This window comes from Egretta garzetta, unplaced genomic scaffold (assembly GCF_000687185.1).
Source record: "Egretta garzetta isolate BGI_Z169 unplaced genomic scaffold, ASM68718v1 scaffold156, whole genome shotgun sequence".
NCBI classification, from domain to species: Eukaryota; Metazoa; Chordata; class Aves; order Pelecaniformes; family Ardeidae; genus Egretta; species Egretta garzetta.
Window position 1 is genome coordinate 855,239 of NW_009260125.1, and position 23,813 is coordinate 879,051.

The following is a 23,813-nucleotide window of genomic DNA, read 5'->3' on the forward strand; positions in this document are numbered from 1 at the left end:
TATTCTGAGCAGATGTGACTAATAGCAAATCAAGTCTTTCCTCAGAAGTGTCTTCCATGAGGGGTGTAATTAATTGTTTCTCAAAAATAATCTCCATTTGAAAAAGACAACAGCTTTGCTAAAAGCTTCCATTTATTCACCTCTAAGGAACCAATCTTCCTGCCAGTGCTGGCAGATGGGAAAGTATGAGTTTATGGAAGCAGGCCCAAAAAAGACCAGGTTTTATAAGAGACATTAAAATAGTTTCACTTAATAATGCAGCAAGTAAAAAAAAATGCAGTGCAGATAAGACAGAACAGATGTGTGCTAAAACATGAATTATGCATATATGATTATTACATGAATATGTAAAAATGATAAAAACCTAGGTACACCTAAGATTATTTCAAGGAACACTAATAAGGAAATTACCTATTGGACAGAAATCATATCTAAGTTCAGTGACTAAGTTTCAGGGAAAGCTTGGAACTCATCATGAACACAGATTAACAGACTCCTCTATCATCATCGTAATCTACATAATTGAATACAATCACATTACCATCAATCTAAATAAGGTAAAAATTATATTACCTATGTAACACAAACTGTGCCATTTGTCTGTGAAATGCCCCAGCTCATTTCCATCTCTCTCTTTCAATGCTGTATTCTCCTTTAACTTCTGCTTGACATAACTAATGCTAAATTAACTGCAACAGCTACTTATATTCTTATCCTACTGTATCATTAATGGTTGTTATCAAACATTATTTCCAAAGTTATCTTATTGCAAATACCATCCCTGGGACCACAAAAGGAGGAGAGCAATAGGTCCATTTATTGTAGTTCTCCGATACCCTTATTAGAATAGGTGATAGAATTGCATGCAATATTCTAGACCTGGTCCAAATCACTAGTTGACAGCAAGTGGAACACTTCCATACCCAGCTTTAAGATACATTTATTCCTGTGACAGGAAAATGCTGCTGCAATATTGAATACACACACACACTGCTACCCATTCTGACTCACCAATTTTCAAATGGCTTTCTATATCCAATTAAATTTTCTATATATGTATGCACATATTTAAATTTCCTCCTTTACCTAACCTAGAATATCTTAGGATTTAAAATTCATTTTACTGTATAATCACTGCTTTCGTCTTGCTAGACCCTCAAAAATGGGCTCACTTTACCACATCATGTGTACCCTGCCAAATGCAGTACTGGAAAGAAGGGGTTAATTCTCATCTTCTACCTTTAACCATTTGATACTTTTATCAAGTTAATAGAAATTCCTACTACTGACTTAACCTTGCACTACTCCATTTTGATTATATTTTAAAGCAGTAAAACTACTTCCCTTATATGACTAAAAGTTATGCAAGAGTATTAACTGGGTGGTGGTTTCTTACGGCATTCTACAACTTCACGAAACCCAAGTGCTTACCTTAAATGTCTGTTTAACTACAGACAATGTAGCACCAGCAGATCACCCACCAAAAGTGCTCTAAGCCTTCCAGAAACTAACTAGGGAACTCAGCACTTCCGGAGAGTTGCTGCTTTAGCTGTTGGGTACCCACTTAGGCAGATGAATCTGTTAGTTCAGATTTACTTTTGGCTTGCTTAAAGTCAAATTTATGTATTTTAGCAGCTAGAGAGGATTTTCTTTTTCCTCTGTTGAATGAAAGGATTGGTGAGGCCAATTTTTCCTCTCAATAAGAAAAGCATTTTGTTGGCATACTCTAATCAATAGCAGTGCTTATCCGTGAGGTAACATTTTCTTGAATAAATAGATATTTTTAATTGTTTTTGCCTCCAAAAATGAGAGTTCAGTTGTTATTTGAGCCTGTTTTGAAGTATGTTTTGCTATCACCTAGCAGAATTAGAGCACAAGTAGATCTAACATATCTGACTAAAGGGGTACGCTTGTCTACTCACATGTAGTCACTGCAAGATTGGTATATTCAAACACACACTTTGGAAAGATATTAAAGCTTGTATTTACGGAGCCAATTACAAGACTTCTGTTTGTATTATGTATATTTCCATTTATAAATAGAGAAAATGCATCTTAAAAGTATTTATAAGTAGTTTCATTTTACTTTTTATTTATGAAGCACGTCAATCTGCCAGCTTAAAACAGTATATTAACATGGTTGATTACCTGCGGGTGCGTGGAGGCTTTGGTGGAGGAGAATCCTGTTTCTCAGCATCTGAAGAACTGACAGCATTCTCTGTATTATTTTCATCCTGATTAAAAGAAAAAGTTCTCATTCATGGCTGTAAAGCTGATACACACAATACTTAAACTGTTAAGTCCAAAGATCCATAATGACACTTAAAAATAATGCATGACAATATTATATGGTTTTGGATATCCTATAGAGATCACTTTCAAAACTACATACAGATTAAATTCTACTTTAAATTCACGACATAATTTTATATTTTATGTATCTAACTTCAAATTTTTCTGACTAAACATTTCGGTTTGCATATAAATGTATAATCCACTAGAGAAAATTTTCAAAAGCTAATCTTTCAGGTTAGTAGTAAGCTCCCTTATGCCTTCCAAATTATTCATATTGAAAGCATTTATTTTTTAGTTCAATTACTTTCACTTGTACAATGAATCCATTGAAGATAAGACTAATCTACAGTGCAGAAAGGAAGGAAAATTTCAGCTACTGTAAACTGACAAGTGGGTAAGATTTAACTCATTGTTCTAAAACAATTGAAATTATCTCCCATTTGTATACAATGAAGTTTCATTTACTCAGCAAAGCATGAAGATTATTTCATTTTAGGAGGACCATAAATATATACTTGCTTACTTCTCCCCCAACTCCAAAGGGGGAAAAGGAAAGGCAAGAAAACTTGTGGGTCAAGATAAAATTGTTTAGTAAGCAAAAGAGAAATGAAAGAAAACAGAAAGAAAACAAACAAAACAAGTGATGCAGACGCAATCAGTCACCACCTCCCACAGGTGGACCTACTCCCAGCCAGTTCCTGAGCAAAAGATGGCTACCCTCACTAACCCCCCCCTTTTCCCTCTTTATTGCTAAGCATGGTGTTATATGGTGTCACGGAATACTTCTTTGGTTAGTTTGGGCCACCTGCCTGGTTGTGTTCCCTCCCAACCTCTGGTGTACCGCCCCAGTCTATTCGCTGGGAGGGCAGAGCAAGAAACAGGCGGTGCTGACACTGTGCAAACACTGTTCAGCAACAGCTGGAACATTAGTGTGTCAACAGCATTGTTTGGGTCACAAATCTAAAATACAATAGCATTGTTTGGGTCACAAATCTAAAATACAGCACCCCAAGAGCAGCTATGAAGAATGTTAACTCTAACCCAGCCAGAGCCAGTACAAATAAGTATAAATGTATGTGTCTAAAAAAACCCATGCAAGAATCTAAAGCTGATATACCACTTTCATACACACGCCACAGCCAAAGATCCAACAAAACCAAGGAGGACCTTAGTGTTATCTTGAGTTTAATATGTACTTTACCTAAAAGCTTTTCTTGCATCAGTTCTTTAGAAAAGCAACTTCAAAAAAGAATAACAAACACCTTGAACCTGTGTAATATATTTCAAAGCACAGTACAAAGTTCATTCAACAGGGCCTACTATCTGCCAGCCTACCTGTTCAGATCAGGTGACAGAGTGACCTTCTCCGGTCTTACAAAACAAAAGGAAACTCTCTGTTAATTTCTGCTTCAAATGTAGTAATTGCATTTGAATTTGGTAAGCATTTTCAGCTTTGGAAAATAAACCGCAACTAAGTTATCTCTACCAGCTAACTACCTGCACTTCAATGTAGATTCATTAGTTACATGTTTTTAATTTCCATTACTAGCCTTAAAACAGTTATCATATCATTGCCTGCTAGTGTGAAGAGTCTATTATCAGACTCTATTCTTCAGTGTACTAAGTGAAGCTGTTCCTGTGAAGAAAAAAATTAAATCTTTTAATCTTTGTTATTGTTCTTCACTAACCTCCCCCATTAACTAGCTGTCCAATACAATATTCCAGAAGTACTCCAGCAGAAATACCCTATTGTTCCCATATCAATGGCTTGTATTAGCCCTTTCAGACAAATTGCACAAGGAGTTCATTGTCCTGCTGACCACTGGCTGTAACTACCAAGATTTTTTTTGGAGTGAGATTAAGTTAGCAGATAAAAGTCACCTACATTTAGATGACCACAACTGAAGCTCCCATTGCAATCAACCAAAGTTGGTTGGTTTTCATAGAATAGTTTGGGTTGGAAAGGACTTTTTAAGGTCATCTAATCCACACACACACCCCCCAAGTGAGCAGGGACATCTTCAACTGGGTCAGGCTCCTCAGAGCCCCATCCAACCTGACCTTGAATGTTCCCAGGGATGGGGCATCTACCACCTCTCTGGGCAACCTGTTCCAGTGTTTTACCACCCTTATTGTAAAGAATTTCTTCCTCATATCTAGTCTGAATCTGTCCTCTTTTAGTTTAAAAACATTACCCTTTGCACTATCACAACAGGTCCTACTAAAGAGTCTGCCACCATCTTTCTTGTAAGCCCACTTCAAGTACTGGAAGGCTGCTATAAAGTCTCCCCGCAGCCTTCCCTTCTCCAGGCTGAACAACCCCAACTCTCTCAGCCTGTCCTCCTCATAGGAGAGGGGCTCCAGCCCTCAGATCATTTGTAGCCCTCCTCTGGACCCGCTCCAACAGTTCCATGTCCTTCTTGTGCTGAGGGCTCCAGAGCTGAACACAGTACTCCAGGTGAGGTCTCACCAGAGCAGAGCAGAGGGGCAGAGTCACCTCCCTCGACCTGCTGGCCACGCTTCTTTTGATGCAGCCCAGGGTACGGTTGGCCTCCTGGCCTGCCAGCGCACATTGCCGGCTCATGTCCAGCTATTCATCCACCAGTAAGCAACCAGATGGTAAGCTGGGGATGAAGGTAACAGATCAATTGGCCCCACTGACTACATTGGGAGCTTAGACACGTAGACCACGTGCAAAGCCTCAGTTCCAAACCAAATTTTGCTCTTTTTTTTTTCCATATCTGAGCCTTCAACATTAAAGCAGAGTCTTGCTCAACTTGCCAAACAGCCCAGATTTTTTTGTATTTATGTCACAACACACTGTTTCTTTAAGTCTCTATTACTTCTATTAATAATGATTTGGGGTTTTCCTGGGGTAATGTAAAAGAAACTAATAGCCACGTCAGGTCAACTGATCATATTGTACCTTACTGAACTAGGATGAGAGCCAACAAATGGATAATAAAAGTGAAGTGTACTGTGAACTAGGTTTTAATACATTTAATGTATTGGGTTTTGTATCATTTTAGCATCTTAATAAACAACATTGGTAGCAAGTCAAACACCTTCAGAGATTTATTGCATCAGTACTACCTTAATAAGCATTCTCAGTAAAGAGTGCTGTCACCAAGATAGTGTCCAAAAAGTCACTGTCCAAAAAAGTAGAATGACAAAAACTGCTAATGAGATATTAAAAAAAAAAATATTATAAATGTTATGCTTGATCTCTAAACTGAATGCAGGAGACCTCATTACTTTATCTAGGAACAAAGGTACCCTTTTAAGCCCTTTGTCAGTTTTCCATGATTTACTGAAAAACATCAAGGGCTCAAAGAACTTTTAAAATCTAGCTGAAAACTATTGTAGACATGCTAATTTAAAAAAAAAAACCTGTTTTTCTTGTCATTGATAGAATGAAACATTACCATGGGACATGGACATCCAACCTCTCTACCTGCCTCCTCTCAAATATGCAGAAAACAGTTTCTAGCTTTTTGATATCAGGTAACAGGTGACTCTACAGACCGTTTTGCCCTTAACATACATAAAAAGAATTTTATTGCCCTCGTTCAGGCAGAGTACCATTCTGAAGGTTGGTGCCAATGAGACTGAGGCTCACAGTATCCAACAGCAGCAACTCAGTTTCCTGCTCAAGGGCTGTGTCACGTTCCTTCCTCCTTCCTCAAGTTGTGCGAAGTAAACTCAGAATCTCTCCCATATGTAGTTAGTACTCTGGGTAGCACTAAATGCATTGATACTGTACTTAAAAGGACCCTCTTAATCATAAGTACTAGCAACCAGAGTTAGAAACTAATGCAACTGCATCCTGAGGACAGAGTGGGCTGTTCGCCTTGTTTCAGCATCACAGCACATCCAAGTTTCATATGGCAGAGGGATATTAGAAAGAGGGAGACTACACGGGAGGAGTTCTTCCCCCTTATCACCAACTTTCCCATCCTACAACAGATCAGAGAAGTATTCCAGTTCAGTTCCGCCAGCACAGAAGTTTTGAGGAACAGCTTTTTTATTTATGAACTCCGTTTTCTAAAAGGTACTGGCAAGGGAAAGGGTGTGCCTGTTGGCTGTGGTGTAAACTTGTCCAGAAAACAAACCAGCAGCTGCTTCCCTGTCCTCCTATGTTAGTAAAGTGAAGTGTTTGTGAACAGAATGTTTCCCTGAGATATGCTTTTCTCCCAGGCAGAAGAAGAAGGCTGATAGAAAAGCTAACATACGTCAAAGTTTTTTAAACTCTGTATACAGTAAGAAGCCATTTCTAGTCGAGACAGGCAGAAGTAGCTGAAGAGGCACCGCCATTTTTGCTACTAGTAATAAAACTTACGGATATACCTTGCAAAAATGTGTATAAACTCAAATGTCTGAGGCATATACACAACTACAGAGAGCTGTACAAAAACAAAATTCCTTAAAAAACGATTCCTTAAAAAAATGGGAAGAAACCCACAAAGAAAAACCAAACAACACTACACACACACAAAATGGTACTTTTAAATTCAGACCCAGAAGAGAAGCCAGTGGTTACCCCGTGTGTGTACACTGGGAAGGCTTCAGGCAGATTTGTGCTCAGAAGCTTTCACTTCTACATTAGCTTAAAATCAGGATCAGTTCACTCTGTTCTAGTCACATTAAATGAGGAGCAAGAATGTTACAGGAATTACTGTCACCAAAAAAGAGGTACTTCACTGCTTTACTTAATTATCTCAGACTGATGGTTTTGTGAAGGATTTTTACTCCAAAAGATGGATACAAAGTTTAAGGCAGTAACCAAATGCACTAACCCGTGCAGGAAAGAGAACAGTTCTCTCATCAACTTTACGCTGCTGCAGCATTTTTAGGTAATCGTGTTCAGTCACTATTGTATCTCTTCTAGTTTTTAACTGAAGAAATACTGCTTGCTGAAGTCTTACAGCAAATCTGTTATTTGTTCTCAGTTCTGTATCACAAGAGATAGTGAAGAACAGGTATTTGGAGCAACCTTGAGTGACGCCAACTCACAGCTTTCCTCTTCTGTCATATATCAAAAGAAGTGAATTGGCAAACATGTAGAACTGCTAGCATGGAGCAGAGCAGAGGAAGCTCCACTGTAAAAGTGAATGTAGGGTATCTCACTGGGATGACCTCATCCACTGAGAAGAACAGATGGCAGTATTAAGAAAAAGCCTTCCAGCCTTCCTAATCACAGCTTACTGGCATCAGTCAACACTCGCTTGCTTCTCTAGGCAGATGTTGCATTCTCGGGCAGAACACAATTTTTAAAATATCAGCTTAGAAAAACCAGGACAACATACGTAGTTCATAAGGGTCATCATAGAGAATTTTTTTTTAAAATGGATTAACAAATGTGTAATTCAGTCAATTAAATAGCTGTTCAGTGCAGCACCCTGCTTTCTTACAGAAGATACCTATCCTATTGTGGCAGGCTTCTCACTATACGAAAACAAAAGCATTAGCCATATGTGGGCAAACAAAAGAATAAAAGCTTTCCTCAGCCTTTGCCTCTATATGCATCAACTGCTGAACAGCTCAAGAGTTCAAATGTCCTCGTTGATTTGAGGGACCTGCTACTCAGATCAAGTGAAAGTGCTTGTAGTTAGGAATTTCTAGGTATTCTGTTAAATTACATTACATATAAAGTGAAAAGTGTGTATATCTGTATGAAGGACTACATTAAAAATGACAAGACCATAAAGTCAAATACTTAGAAGTGTAAGTTATACTAGTCTACAATGCAGAGGAACAAGGAATTCTCATGGCAGATGCAGTGTCTGTCTGAATTCAACTTGCTAAGGTGACCTAAATTGTGCTGTCATCTCCCAAGGGTGGGTCTTTTTCCCACCTACTTCCTCCAATGGCTGAAACACCAAACAGGGCTGTCACTAACTTTGAGCAGAGATCACAGTTTTAGACAGATTTCACAGGCATTGCCTACAATTCAGAACCTTTTGCCCAGGAACTGCAATGCATAATTTTCTTTTGGAACTTACAGTGGAAACATTTAATGTCATTCAGAAGCTTTCTGTACTGGTAAAGTACTAGCAAATTTACTGCAAAGACTCTTCCAGAAGTAATCTCATGGTTTCCCTTAAAAGGAGTTGAGGCATTCCTTTTGCCCTTATCATAAAGCAGCATGGGAACCACAGAGCATCAGTAGATAAAAAGAAATATTTCAGACTGAAATGACACACTCAAATGATTCAGATTAAATAAAACTTCCCAAACATAGGCAAACAAGATAACGTCTCTGAAGACTTGTAAGATTTTTTAGAATGCTACAATGGCCAAAAATCTCTTTCCAAGCTGCAAAATAGTGAGGAGAATTTGAACAGCAAAGTCTTTTCACTTAAAGTTTCCAAACCACTGAAGTTTTGAATATCAACATTCTTCCTACAGCAGCTGATTCCTCCACAGCTTCTAAAAATGCAATCTACTGCAGCAACAGAATTCTGTTACTTTTACAGGAAGAAACGCAAGAGATACTTGAGAGTGCTAGCATTGCCGTATTTTGGAGAAAGTGTTTATTAATACAAGCTTCTATTAGCGGATAAGGGTAAAACAAGGACTTTCAGTACTCTAACAAGCTTGTTACTGTCAAGAGACAAAATTCGACAAGAAATATTTTTAAAGAGATAGTAAACCTTTTGTTGTATGTCTTTTAATCAATTTTCTTTTTCTACATACAGAACATCTAACAATAGAATTCCATCTGATTTGGACTTTCTAAAACCACCATGGTTCACTTCAGATCATGGAGATTCCTCGCAAGTAAGTCACAAAATATTCTACTGATACAAATCTCACTGATCTGACCAGATGATCAAGACTAATCAGCTCACATGTTTCAAAGCTTCCAAACATAAAACAAAGTGTAATATTTTCACAGCAGTACCAACAAAACCAGTGATGGAGAGAAGCACAGAGTTAATTACTCCAAACACATGACAATATGATCAAGAGTTTCAGTGGGAAGGGAGCAGAGTCCAAGACTCAGTTCCAATTAAATTGTTTGAGAACCTAGAAGTCCTACAACTAGAGGCGGGTGGGGGAGAATAGTTCTGATGATCAAATTTAGCACCTGAGTCTTCTCTTGCCAGAAGAAAATTGCTTCTGAGCAGCAATCCATCTTTGCCCTGAAATACAGCTACTGTGGGGACTGTTGAAAGTACTCTTATCTGGTATCTGAAGAAAGCTTTTCTTCATATAATTTCATTTACATACTTAGTATTATTTTAAGCACATTCATAGTTCTATACATTCACAATATATATAACTATATGGTAAGAGTATAGAATTACAACATTATACTATGTCACACGTGCATTTTCTACATGGTTTTGAATCTTTCTATCAAATTCTAATAGAAATTCTAACCTTATTATAAGTCTATTTGCAAGCATGGCATGTGGGTTTTTGTTGACTTTTTACAGTATTGTTTCCAGCAGGGCAAAGTTGGCAAGCTCACAGGAACACACGTTCAGGATTGTGGCTAAGCTACTTCCCTATGAATACTGCTACTCGTTGCCAATCAGATTAACTTTTTACTGTGATGTTACTGGCAAACACTGCTTACAAAGCTTACGTAACTCAATTCATTTCAAACACTGCTCGAAATGGGAAAAGCAATTGGATAACAAAACCATTAAACCAACCCTACAGAGTACTCCTATTCGTCAGAGTGCTATTAAAGTATAATAAATGAAAGATGAAAGAAAATTTCCTCTTCAGTTCAGTAGTATCTCCCATATAACTAACAGTAACATATCCAAAATAGGCACATTCTTTTATTTGGAATTGTTTCCACTGAATATAATCAAAACCCTTTACACGTACACAATTCCACAGCTGCTGTAGCATCTGCAGGCAAGCAAGAGCTGGAAAGGAACCTTAGGATATTATATTATATTTAATAAAGTTATTTGAAAACTTTCTGCATCAGAGTTTGTTTCCTTTTAAAAACCAAACATTCATTCTGGGATGTATCTTAGTTAAAAACTAACTAGAACATTTCTGGGGAAAACCAGATGTTATATACAACAGATGCTTTTTCAGAATAGCAAAACCACTGTCTCAAGTGAGCCTCAAAGTTTTGAGAATCAGGCTAAAGCTACAAGCAGATATTTAAATGGATACATGAGATAGAAGACTACCTTATACAACCAAAACAGAAGCTAAGCCTACACCAGTTAATTCCCTGAAGGCAAATTTCCTAACAAACAAATAGTAGCAAATTTGGTTTTTAAGTACTAAACGTTTAGATACAGGAACTCTACTTAAGAGACTTTTTTCCTCAACCCTCCTGCAGGAATGTTGGAGCTACAATATGAAGACGCATTATTTCCTAATGCAAAAAAGGCTGCACCTAGTCAGACTGAAAGATTCCTTTTGCCCTGTTTCCAGCAGTGACCAAAAGGAAACTTACAGGACAGAGCAGGCATGCAGGGATTCTTCCCTAGGATGTTCTTTAACAGTTTGCAGCTCTGAATTTCATAGGTCAGAGGTTGAGCAAATTCATGAAGAAGATTCCAAGATGATGAGATATTCACCTCAATGCTACAGGCTTTCAGCTGCAAGGAGCTCTGCAGTTTCATGGTGCATGAAGAACTATCTCCTTTTATACTAAGTCTGCCAGGTCTCATTGACACACTTCAGAAAAGGTTAATAGAAATCAGCTTTTCACTGTTACTTAGCTTCTACCATATCTAACTTCAGCCATTTCTTTTCCAGCTCAATCTGATTGTTCTTTAGATGGAGCCTTCTGACATCTTTGATCCTCGTCCAAATTTTTAATGCTTTAATGCTGTAATATGCTTTTGAGATAAGCAGACCAGACCTGCAGACAGTATCTGAGTTGCAAGGTACCCATACAATGACATTACGTTCTCTACTCTTATTAGTTTCCAAATAATTGCTAAAATTCAGTTTCCTTTACAACTTATTAATTAAAACCAAGATCATATCCAAGCAAAACTCACACTGCAACACTGCATATTCAGAGTTGGGATTTCTCCCTGTCTCACCCCCATGTACATTACCTATCCACAATCTATTTGCTCTTGGTTTATTACTCAAATCTCATGGGATGTGCTACAGACAGCACTTGCCTTTGTCAAAGACATAGTATCAGTGTACTGTGTCACCTCCTTATTCAGATGTTCTGGAATACATGTAAATAATAAAGAGACATTTTTGATTCTACGTAAGAGTGCAGACACAGGTCAAATCAAAGTTAAATAACCAGAAGATACAGTAGACTTATCTGCCTATTATTTTATGACCAAAACACAAGTAATTAGGAATAGTTTCTGTACAAAGCTAATAAATCTGCACATTCCATACTATCATGCTCATACCTCAGAAATGAAAATTCACAGACCAGCTGAGCTGAATATCAAACCTATAACAAATTAAAACAACCTGTCCTATCCATATTGCATTTGGTCCATCAGCTTTCTTGTCACGACTAAAGACCTCAGAGCTATTGCATGTACTGATATGAATTCTTAGCAGCTAACAAAAGGGTATATGCCTTTTTTCCAAGAATGAAAAACATTTTAGAATTCCTAGAAAGCACAGTACAGAACAGCTAAACCCCTAAAATTGAAGGGATGCTTATTAATAAAGGCAGTTTTAAAATTGCTTCCAGATACTTCAAAGGGTCCTGAAGATACTACTCATACTCTCTCTAGAGAGCTATAGAGCCTACACCAACTGGGTACTGAAGGGACAGATACAGTTACCGAATAAACAAAACACAGTCCAAGGATAAAGGGTGGGACACTGTTCTGGACTGTGGGGGAGAGAAAGAATATATTGATCCAAAAAGCCATTTTTCACATAGTGCCCAGTAGTAGCCAAGAAGACACATCTGACAAAAAAAAAAAAAAAGGAAAAAACCTAGGGGACCTGAAATTTAAAGTGGAAGGACAGAAAGACAGAAAAGTCCTCAAATACCGTGATTACCAATGAAGAATATTATTTTTCCAAGGTTTTTTTTTTCCTTTGTTAAGAGGGTAGAGTATGAAGCTTCCTGAAAAAGGCATTAAGTTATTTTTCTTTCCCCCAATCAGTTCCAGCGCAAACAGTACTTCAGCACAATACGAGAACTTAATAAGATCATTCATTGCCAGTCCTGCTCAATTACTTCAAGGCTATGTTGGGCTAAGACCAAGGCAGTACACAACAGCATGTAATAGCCAAGTCTCAGTTTAAAAACTAGACTTTACAGAAAAATCTTGATCAGAAGCTAACAGCTACAACTGATTGAAACTCACGGGAAAGAAACATACCACTCCATCTGCAATCTTCCAGTCTGCACAACTTTCGTATTTTTGCAGTTGCTTTTCAAACAGTTGTGCTATGGCTCGATGGACAAGTTCATACTGCTCCTATAGTAGGTTACCAGATAAAAATTAGTGCATGAGATCTTTACAAAGAATGATGGTATATTATCATATGATAAAGATTAATTTTGAAACAAACTATACCTTTGTCTGCACTGCAGAATGCCTTTGTGTCCTCATTTCCTGTATTAAATTAAATACATTGAATTCTTCAGGTATTTTCTGAAATGTAGAAGGAAGCCAATTACATTGACGTAACTGTTTGTCAGAACAGCAATACAAAAGCTGTTAGACATCAAAAAGTACGTTTAACTTTTGTAGGTAAAGCCAATCTGTTCTCTTCATGTTGCAGCCATTCAGAATTTTTTTAAAAAAGCAATTCCTCTCCAAAACTGGTTTTAAACATTTGATTTAGACCAGATGAGAACATTTCAAGTATTTCAAAAATGAGACATCCAATGAAAGCATTAATATGCAACTGCGACATTAACGATGCTTCTTAACCTAAAACCCCAGAACGAAGTTATCCCTGCATATTTGAAATCAATGAAACTAAATGTCCAACCTGTCAAAAGTGTTCCGGAACATCTTAAACATTTCACTACTTTAGAACATTTGGGAGCTCAATCAATCACTGTTATGAAATGGCAGAATGACACAAAATTTCTTCTTTTAAGATTCCTTACCCCAGCTTTAAGCAAATTCCATGTATAATCTATGGCACAGATGGCTCCTGTTCTTCCACACCCTGCACTATGAACATAAACAGTTAGGTGTGTTAGAAATTACTTTAATTGTTAAAAACACACTATAAGCTTTATTTTTGCAGAGTCCACAGTAAAAAAAAAAAAAAAAAAGCCCTCAATTATCACCTTAAGGTCACTCAACCTGACACTACAGTGTCTTAAATATAAAAAAATTAGCTGTGCAAAATAGAGCACTGAAGTTTTTAATGCAAGTTTTTTATAGCCAATTGGAACAGCAATCATGAAAGATGCTCCAATGCTAACATTTTCATTGCCTCTTGTCACACTATTCCTAGTTGTCACTGCTTCAACAGTAGGGATTTCTTCAACTGTAGGGATTTTATCCAAGTTTAATGATAGATATGTTAAATGGCAGAACGGAATATGTTTAAAGACTTCCCACATTTTTCCGATTTAGTATCATTTCTGTATTTTCTTTTTATCTAAAAACTTAAATCTGAAAGTTATAAAAAATGGCAGTGAACTATCATACTACTTGGAAGAATAAATGCGAATTCCTCTATTTTACACAAAGAGTTATAATGCATGCATATTTATTACATTGAAATTATACTGTTGCAAAGAACCAACCTTCACAACTGTATTGACATTCAAGAAAAAGAGGACAAAGTGAAATGGATTTCAGTGCTAAGTGAGTTTGTGTGTTTAGACCTCAGTTACTTACGAGTGACAAGTTAAAGAAGAATGCAGCTAAAGACAGTAGATTTCTATACACTGTAAGAGAATAACCAAGCTCTAAAGAGTTAATAAACAAAGCTCTAAAGAGTTAATAAACCCCAACAATTTAACATTTCCTGGCTTACGAACATCCTGACAGTACATTGATATTTTCTAAGCAACAAAGTTTAAATATCATATGGGAGTACTTTCCAGAGAAATTGTCAGAAACTGCCAATTCACCAAAACATTTTCATGGCAGTTAAGTTTCAACAGTCCTTCTCTTAGTCAAATGTCAGGTCAAAGATGAAACTGCTGCTCAGAAACAAAGACTTACCAACCAGAAACTACAGCCTGCTGTTTAGAGATCTTTTTTGTCATATTACAAGACAGACAGAAAAACTTCTTAGGTAGTGATGCACCTTCTATGTAGTCCCTCCTATTGGGAATGGAGCCTTCTCTCCCATATCTGATTTGCAGTGATCTTCAAAGTCTATTTTGTCCTAATGAGGACTTAAATGTCTTAAGAACCACAAAATTGTTTCCCTTTCAAAGACTAATTCTTTTCTGATTGATATTCTGTCTTAAACTGAAATAGAACCAAAATTTCACTGTGGCATGAGTTTTAAGACAATGAAGACTGTATGATTTTGAGCCAAGTTTTGACATGAGAAAGTACTCCTTTTTAGAAAACTAAAATAAATAAATTCATGTAGAGTCAAACTACTGCATCTCATATCAGAAGTCTAGACTTCAAAAACATTAAAACGTATATAAACATAAAAAAATATATTTGATACCTGCAGTGTATGCAAATTGGTACATCTTCATGTTCCTGGTATTCTCTCATCAAGCTGATCATGTCCAGAATAGAATCAAAAGACGAAGGGACATCGTGGTCAGGCCAGTTAACATAATGAAATTGATAGACACTACGAGTCTCCTAAGGGAGGGGAAGGAAGAAAGGTGTTAATGATAATATTATACTTGAGGAGTTTGCATGAAATAATTAATTCTATGAACCTTCACTTTTTGCATGATTAAGCGTGGTCAAGCAAAGCCATTTATGTATTAAGAAAAACCTACAGCTTATACCACTTAGAAAAACAAAAGGGAAATTCTGAGGTAGTATTCTGAATGCTGCTAATGCACAGGAGAAAGCACTATGGGGCAGTTCATAGAAGCCCCTCTTTATAATATATGGGTTAAAGGACCCACAACGTTGCACTGTGTTAAAAGAGTCTCTGTCCTTACAGTCTTAAACTTTGAAAGGGAGAAAGAACAGGAAAGGCCACCATGAAAGGTTCTTTTTCCAGTCGTACTCCAGTAATTTACATTAGAAAAAAAATGGGGGCAGTGGGGGGGTGAAGGGGTGTTGTTGTTTTGTCACCTTACAAAATAAAGTGTGGGTGCACACACACAAGAGAAATTAAGGAAATCACAGAAATAATTCAGGCCATATCTAAATATGGATCACATTTGCAACACCAGTAGGAACACTTTTAGCGTACCCAGTTAGCTCACGTTACAATAGTACTAAAGACAAGGCAAGAAGCAGGCTTCAGAACAGCCTAGTTACTCAGCTACATGAATCCCTGAAAAACCATGTCCTCCTCATCATCATTATCCAAACCATTCACAGTATAGCTAGTTCTGCTGCACCTTTCCATGCTGTTGTCACCCCTCTGGATTCTAGTGTTCCTTCAAAGTAACGTACTAGAGGGGCACATGAATTTTCTGATCAACATTACAGGTTACAAGTTTCCAGACCTATGCTACCTTCTGTTTAGTTATTTGAGAAGTGATCTAGTGGGCCTCTTGAGCATGGAAATTTATATATTCCAATCAAACCAATTTTTTTGATACTTCACTTTTGCCAGACCTGTGGAAGCACTGTAGCTAGTAAAACCAAGAGAAAATCCAGAGTAAGAAAAGAAATTTTTAAAATCCAATTGATTGTGTAAAACCAAATGTCATCAGTAAGAAGGAAGAAAAGTTACAGCTGCCTATTCAGGTCCACCAAGAACTTTCACTTAATTACATTTAAAGAGACAAAACCAGTGATTTTTCACAGTAGCCGAATTGTCGGAAAAAAACATCCAAATTTATGCTTTTTATATGGGAATTAAAACCAAAAAGAAACCTTCATAGGCCTTTTTCTACTGCCACTTTTTAAGAAAGCACCTAATGTTTTAGCTTAAAATAATCTTCGAGTTCCAGTCAAACTGGTTTTCCTCCTAGAAACTAGAGTAACTTTGCATGAATTTTGAATTCTTCTGCATAGTATTTTGTATGACACTCCATTCAAAATTTTACAGAAGTGACAAAACTTTTGATTATTCTGGAAAAACAGAAAGCAAACTTAACAGTTCTTTATATAAAACTTACTGTGTACCACAAATACATATTTTCCTCCCCAGTTCAAGGCTACATTTAGAATTCTTCAAAGATGAAAAATCTGTAATTCATTACCAAAATGTGCACTCACAGAAATCCTGAAGCAAATTTGCTAGGTAAATCTGAAGAAAGATCATTTTATCAGCTGCATAGGTTGAATATCAACATATCTTGTTAATCCTTTCAGTTACATTACTCCTTAAATGAACATAAACTTTGGGGTCTGCTAAGATCAAAAGCATAGCACAAACTGCAGCTTTTTGTTACTACTTAGTTTTTATGTAGTACACAGGCATCCTATAAAAATTAACTGGGACAGAACTCATGGAAGTCAAGCAGCTCAACATGATTTTCATGTACAGTAGATGCAAGCAAAATACAAATTAGCTACCGTTTCTGAAGTAACCAGTTCTCATGATATTCAGGTGTTAAAAGTAATGTATATTCTGCTTTGGGGTTTTTCATGTCTTTTCAGTTCTGTTTTTAAGTGCACCATTTAAAAAAATGCTGCAAATCCCACAATTAAGCAGTTAATTTATGCTATCTAAAAACTTTCATAGCATAGTCAGTTATGAGCATTGAAGGACACACTAACAGAAATTAACTGATTAATCATGCAACCCACCTAGGAAGCTACTGCAAACAAAAATTACCCCCCAAAATTACCCCCGTCATGATTATATAGTTTTCATAACTGTTGTGGTATCAGTTGTTGAAATGAAACAAAGCATAGCTAAAGAAAATATAACCATAAGTGAGACTAGCTTGTAATAAATAATTTCTTAATACAGGATGCCAATTAAAATGACAGGTATTCTGTAAAATAGACTGTCAACCTTGATGTTTTTGCAGAACAGCTCTACACATTTCTATTTACTGACAGTTGCTTTTCAGAAAAATAGTCACCTCAAACCTGACACTTAAGTATAAGTTTACGAGAAAGGCTTAAATCATTAATTCATAACACTTATATGAGAATGCAAGTGTTTTTATTTCACTGAAAAGATGACAATTTTCACAATTAGCATAGTCAGTTTACAAAGTAGATCTCATGTTTTACAGTAGTGTCATAAGTTTTCACTAAGATGAATAAACTCAATTTCTTCCAAAAAGTGACTAATTGTAATCATTTACAGTTGCCAACTTAACAAATAGCATAAATGAATTGGTTTACCAGAATACTTGTCTGGCAAGCCAGTTCTACATCTTGAACACTAAGATATTAAGTCTTCAAGAATTCTGATGTCTTGAGCTCACTTTTAGAAGTACATTTCTGTCACAACCCTTAAATATATTACATACAATTCTCCCATGTAGAAGTTCTCCAAGCAAAAAGACAATGCAACTCAGTTTAATCAAGAACATTCTATATTTTTCATACCTACTTCAATTCCAAAAAAAGTAACTTTTTACAAGCTAGAGTGAGAAACTTTGGGGGGGGGGGAAATCACTAAATTGTTGTCATTTTTGCTTTATTTTTGTTTGGCAATACAAGCATATGAACAGGTATCAGAAATATCTTTTAACACTGTAAAACCCTCTTGACAAAAAATGGAAGTATAGGGCAAATTCTAACAAGTACACATATTTTACCCAAAAAGAAGCTAAACAGAGGAAATGGGTTTTTTTGACACGTTTGATTCAGTTTGTTATCATACTTTCAGTTGGGGTAAACAGTGAAATTCATTCTCCTAGGGTGACAGAAGCTTTCTAGTTGTTAACACATGCTATTGAAGGCCATCACACACTTTTGGCTAACCAAGAGCATACAGAAAAGACAAGAGTTTCACTACTCTTTTCTTATATACTAAATTTTTAACATCACTTCTAAACTTGATGATTTACATATATACAGAGTCAGCACCTAAAAAAGTGAAGATATTTTCATGAGTTTCCTCCACTGTATCATCTTAGAGACCTTTGAGCAACCACTGAAGTTGAAACCAGAAGTGATCGTATACTTACATTTTGAAATTCAAGTAACAATGTTCTAATGAAGTAATCTGTTCTCGCTTGCTCAGCTTCCTAAACATGAGAAAACAGTAATGAATTGGAAAGAAAAGATCAATATGCAGCAAACAGGATATAACTAAAAACCCAAACTTTAAACTCAGGTGTGTTTTTTTAACTTACTGGGTTTATATCTACAATCTCCCCAAAAGATGGGCAATCAACACGTTAATTTTAAAAGAGCAGCAACTTAGCTTGCTACACAATACACCTGTGAAAGACATTATTTTCACTGAAAATAAAAACATGAGTTTTCCAACCAGTAAGCGTTTAGCCTGCTCCTGAAACCATCAATAAACCTTGTAAGAGCATTTCAAAGTACTACTTTTGCTTTATTTCTCTGTACATTTATTTAATTTACAGGTCACCTCCCACAGACAGCCTTTTGTAACACTTCTGCTGTATAAACCTTAGCCTCTTATCACTCTACCCTGCGACATCTCCTTTCATTTTGTCCCCTTCTATTATTTTCAATTAAGGGCGCATCTGAATGGATCATTGTAATTATTTTGTTTGTGGCCAAAAAAGCATAGCTTCTAGGCTCCAAGAATTTTCAGATCTGCCTTTGGAACATCAAGGAAAGTTTATACGGTAGACACCAAACAATATTACTGTACTTAAAATATCAGTAATACCACAATTTGAAGATGCCTTTAAAAGCTTAGCATTACAGCATCCCACAGTGAATTTAGAAGACTGCATACATGCTTTAATGTGTTCCTGTCTGCTGCTGGGAATTTACCATTTTCCATCAAGAAAACAACTGCAGCACCTTGCAGGGTTAAAGGAGATAGTGCATAGCTAGCAGCAATGGAGCCCATAGGTACTATTGTACCCAAAGGTAGTACGTGCTCAGCTGTAACAGAGAAGGCAAATATAACGTACACATCATCCCTTTTCACAAATACTTGCCAGGTATATGACCATCACCCACTAGGTACAGCACAAAAAAAACCCCCAAAGCCCCAATGAAATCCAAACCCACAAGCCAATTTTTAAATCAATTTCAGGTAGGAAAAGGGTACTCAGAGTCTTTATAGACTAAAGTTTGTAAGTACATGCTTTCCTGACAAGATGAACTTGAAGTGTACTTAATTCTTGGTAGACTACTTCTAAGTAGGATTAAGAATAGCTCAATAAACTGGCATGCTAGCTCTTTCTGAATGCCTTAAAGCACTTTAAGCTAGAAAATAGCAGCAATTCCTGTCCAAACCCACATCATTTGAGTTCAGGAGAAGAAAAAAAAAACAAAACACAGTTTTGAGATCAATTTGGAACTGATCAATTCCACTGTTTTAGAAAAAGTGAACAGCTAAGACAGTCCAGCATAAAAACTTCACAGGAAGATCATTTATACTGACAACGGTTACACTCAACACTTCAATGCCAGGTTTCATTCATATCCTAATAGTAACTAATAGAATATAATTGAACTTGATTGAACTACCAGGTGGCAAGATTAAAAATAACGATACAAGGAAGTGTTTTCTTTCAACAGCACAATGATGTGATTGTCAGAAAGAATAAGTGACAAAGACCAAAACCCAAACAAAAAAAAATTGTCAAATTCATCATCCACTGCATTATAAAAATTTAATAATCCAGGGGCAACACCCAGTTAAGAAGTCCTGCTAGTCCATCTCTAGAAGCTGACAAGTACAAGGAGAAGGCTCATCTTCTACGTGGCTTATTTTCTATTCTCTTCACTTCAGTGATTAGGCTGTCATTGAACACAGTGTGCTAGGCTGGACAGCCCTTGGCATCACCTAGAAGTGAAGGCTCCGCAATCACAACTCCAAGAGCCAGAAGTTGGACAAACAGGCCACAAAGGTGCTTAAAGCAGGAAGGAATACAGATAGATAAACAGGTGTGTACAAAGGCAACGAGATACTATCCCACACCTAAGGAATGCTGACTGTATTGATTTTGGTGGCTATGCTCCCATGCACCGTATCCTCACCCATACCCTGAAAACCTCACCATTAATGATGTAAGTTTCTGCTACACAGGTGGTCCCCTTTTGTGAAATGGTAATTGCACCATGACTTCTTTTACTACCCAGCTTCCTCTACCAAGGAAAGAGGATAGCAAAAACCCACTGGGGTACACTCTTGTGAGATGCTGAGATGACAGGTGCCAGAAGAATGATTACTTTCAATTCCCTGCTGCGCTTTGTGTAGGAGATATCCACAGTCCCTTCTTCCTGCCTATTATTCTGCCAGAAATCCTTATGTTACCATTTATGAGCAAGTATCAAAACTGGAAGAGGTTCTAGCAGTTACGCTCAGAGATCAGAACTCCTGATAACACTGACACAACACACAATGGAAAGGTTCAGGTTTCCTCCATCTTTCTGGAATCATAGCTTTCTTGACAGTTACCCCCCTGGGAACACTCCAGAAAAGACTCAGACCTCATGGTGACCTGCTACTCATTTCTGTTTTGATTTTAAAAGCAACAGTAGAAGCAAGGGAAGTATTTTCAAATAAACCTGTATCTGTTACCAACAGAAACAAGTTAAAACAAAATTAGGAGTTTAGTTTCCATTTTCTTTATTCATGCTAATTAACTTCATTAACTTAAAGAAAATAACCTATTCCAGTATTACTTTCATTTCTCATGCACATCCAGAACGCACAAGTCATAATGGAGATAAACAACTGCATGAATATTACTCCTTGAGTATGGTACACATTTTCAAAACCACATCATGTAAAGCTAAAGAAATGATACAAGATACAAGGCCCACAGGTTCCCTACTTCTAAAAAAAAAAAAAAAAGAAAGAAAAGTCATGGAGGATTAGATACATGCATTGTTTTCCAGTGCATTCCTTTGAGAGTCTTTGTGTAATATTTGGTATCGAGCAATTAAAAAAGCATTTGTTTAGTAATACAAACTGTTTGTTGAACAGTTATTTTAAGTTACAAAAGCATTAAATCCTTCAAAATTAATTTATAAAGCTTTATACTTACACAAGAAACACGAAATGGTCCAAAAGTTAAAGCTGCTTCTCCATACAGAGGCCAGTAACGTTCACATTTTTTCTGTTAAAGCAAAGAATCCTAATTTAATTCACATGTAGTACTGAAAGATGATGATTAACAGAAGCAAAGTAGACAAAATTATAATCTTGAATGCCTTATTCTCTCTCTTATTTGGTGCTTTTCCTTAATAACTGCCTACTGGTACCTTGCTGGACTTCTTTTAAGATAGTAAAATGTCTTTTCTTTTGGATACCAAAAGAAAAACAAAACCAAAACCCCAGATTACCAATAAATACAGCCAAAAGACACTTTGTAAAGTAGGACATGAATTTCATGACTGCCTACATATGCGCAAGCATGCATCATACAGAGGGAAGCAATGAGAGTTAATTTGGTTTTTGTGAAAGTTTGGAGTTCACAATTCTGGACCACATTTTCCCTTCTCAGGTCATAAGAATATAGCAGAGGTATTTAAAAGATAGTTTTTGCAGCTATATCAGACTCATGATTTTGATAGTTGGCCTGCGTCCTGCAAAGAGCAAGACTTTTTTCCATAGTGATGTGATCAGAAAACAGACCATTGGTACAGTTCTCTATACAAACGTGTATATTCCACTGAGATGACTCCTAAATAATAATGTAACGCTGTAAGCAAAGAAAAGCAGTCACATCCACTGTTTTCTATGTATACAAATATAAGGATAGGCATTCTCATTCAACGTGGTAGATTATTTTTACAGTTAGGGATTTGGCATATTGCCCTGCATGGACAATGTTTATTTAGTTCTGTATTTAGCATACATACCCTTCCCATTTCAAATTCTCGACAGGCCATTACAATTATCTGAAAAGAAAAAAAGATGCTCAGAGTTAGCTGGTTTTAGATCAAGTAAATTCACCAACACTTTACTGCTTGCTTTTATCTGAGCAGATACTGATACTCCTGAATTGGTTACTATTAAAGAGACCAATTAATATTATTTTCCTACCTGCAGATTCATGCTCTTTTAATTCTAAAATAGTACCCAAGTTTTATTCTGCACAAAATAATCTACAACACTAACAAAACATTTTAAGGCTACTTAATTTGAATTTGCTATAATCCTGCAAAAATACCTTATTTATTGAGGCTAACTGTAAAGTCTAAACTTAATCATAAAAACATAGAACCATTTGCTGACTGGAAGAAACATAGCTATATTTGCTTAAGATGACATAGAACACAGACATAGTGCAAAAACCTATTTAAAAACCAAGAATCAGTTTTCTTAGGTGAAGCTATTTCAGACACGTTACTGCAAACAGCACAATAAAAATGCACCAACAGGTAAGCTATTTGTTACAGTAAGCAACCATGATTTAAGCATCTGATAAAACAAAAACGTATTTTCAGAAATAGTTTGTTGAACATATCCAATGTTAACAATACTTAGAAGTTAAGTCCTGACAATAGCTGCTTAAATAGGTGTGGACTACATAAACCAACAAGTAACCCAAAATTAGCATAAATAGAAAGGCAGGCTTTTATTTTTTTGTTTCACATGCTGCTTCTGCACCTGATTTTGTCAGTCCACATTACATCAGAGTTGTAAAGTTCCTACAGGAAAAACATAACCAAGCCACCCAACCTATTGCTAACTACACACGGTTTCATAGAATCATAGAATGTTTTGGGTTGGAAGGGACCCCTAGAGGTCATCTAGTCCAGCCCCCCTGCAATGAGCAGGGACACCACTAACCAGATCAGGTTGCTCAGAGCCCCATCCAACCTGGCCTTGAATGCTTCCAGGAATGGGGCCTCCACTACCTCTCTGGGCAACCCATTCCAGTGTTTCACCACCCTCATTGTAAAGAATTTCTTCCTTATATCCAGTCTAAGCCTACCCTGTTTTAGTTTAAAACCATTACCCCTTGTCCTGACACAGCTGGCCCTACTAAAAAGATTTTCCCTATCTTTCCTATAGGCCCCCTTTAGGTACTGAAAGGCCACAATCGGGTCTCCCTACAGCCTTCTCTTCTCCAGGCTGAACAACCCCAACTCTCTCAGCCTGTCCTCCTCATAGGAGAGGGGCTCCAGCCCTCAGATCATGTAGCCCTCTTCTGGACCCACTCCAACACTTCCATGTCCTCCTTGTGCTGAGGGCTCCAGAGCTGGATGCAGCACTCCAGGTGAGGTCTCACCAGAGCAGAGCAGAGGGGCAGAATCACCTCCCTTGACCTGCTGGCCACGCTTCTGATGCAGCCCAGAGTAGGGTTGGCCTTCTGGGCTGCCAGCACACATTGCTGGCTCATGTCTAGCTTTTCATCCACCAGCACCACCAAGTCCCTCTCGGCAGGGCTGGCTTCG

The 23,813-nt window shown here is 37.0% G+C and overlaps 1 protein-coding gene across 2 annotated transcripts in view; it reads right to left on the reverse strand.

Annotated features, from left to right (window-relative positions):
* PTPN12 (protein tyrosine phosphatase non-receptor type 12) overlaps positions 1 to 23,813 on the reverse strand; it is a 47,960-nt gene that overhangs the window by 18,756 nt on the left and 5,391 nt on the right. Inside the window, exons 4-11 of one of the 2 annotated variants that reach the window (XM_009641375.2) lie at positions 22,272 to 22,310; positions 21,455 to 21,526; positions 18,437 to 18,496; positions 14,875 to 15,017; positions 13,337 to 13,403; positions 12,795 to 12,872; positions 12,597 to 12,695; positions 2,149 to 2,234 (exon numbers count right to left, since the gene is read on the reverse strand). In XM_009641375.2, the coding sequence (XP_009639670.1) occupies positions 2,149 to 2,234; positions 12,597 to 12,695; positions 12,795 to 12,872; positions 13,337 to 13,403; positions 14,875 to 15,017; positions 18,437 to 18,496; positions 21,455 to 21,526; positions 22,272 to 22,310 (644 nt within the window). Of the gene's footprint in view, positions 1 to 2,148; positions 2,235 to 12,581; positions 12,696 to 12,794; positions 12,873 to 13,336; positions 13,404 to 14,874; positions 15,018 to 18,436; positions 18,497 to 21,454; positions 21,527 to 22,271; positions 22,311 to 23,813 lie in introns of both variants that reach the window. The other variant, XM_035896868.1, reaches the window with a different exon arrangement.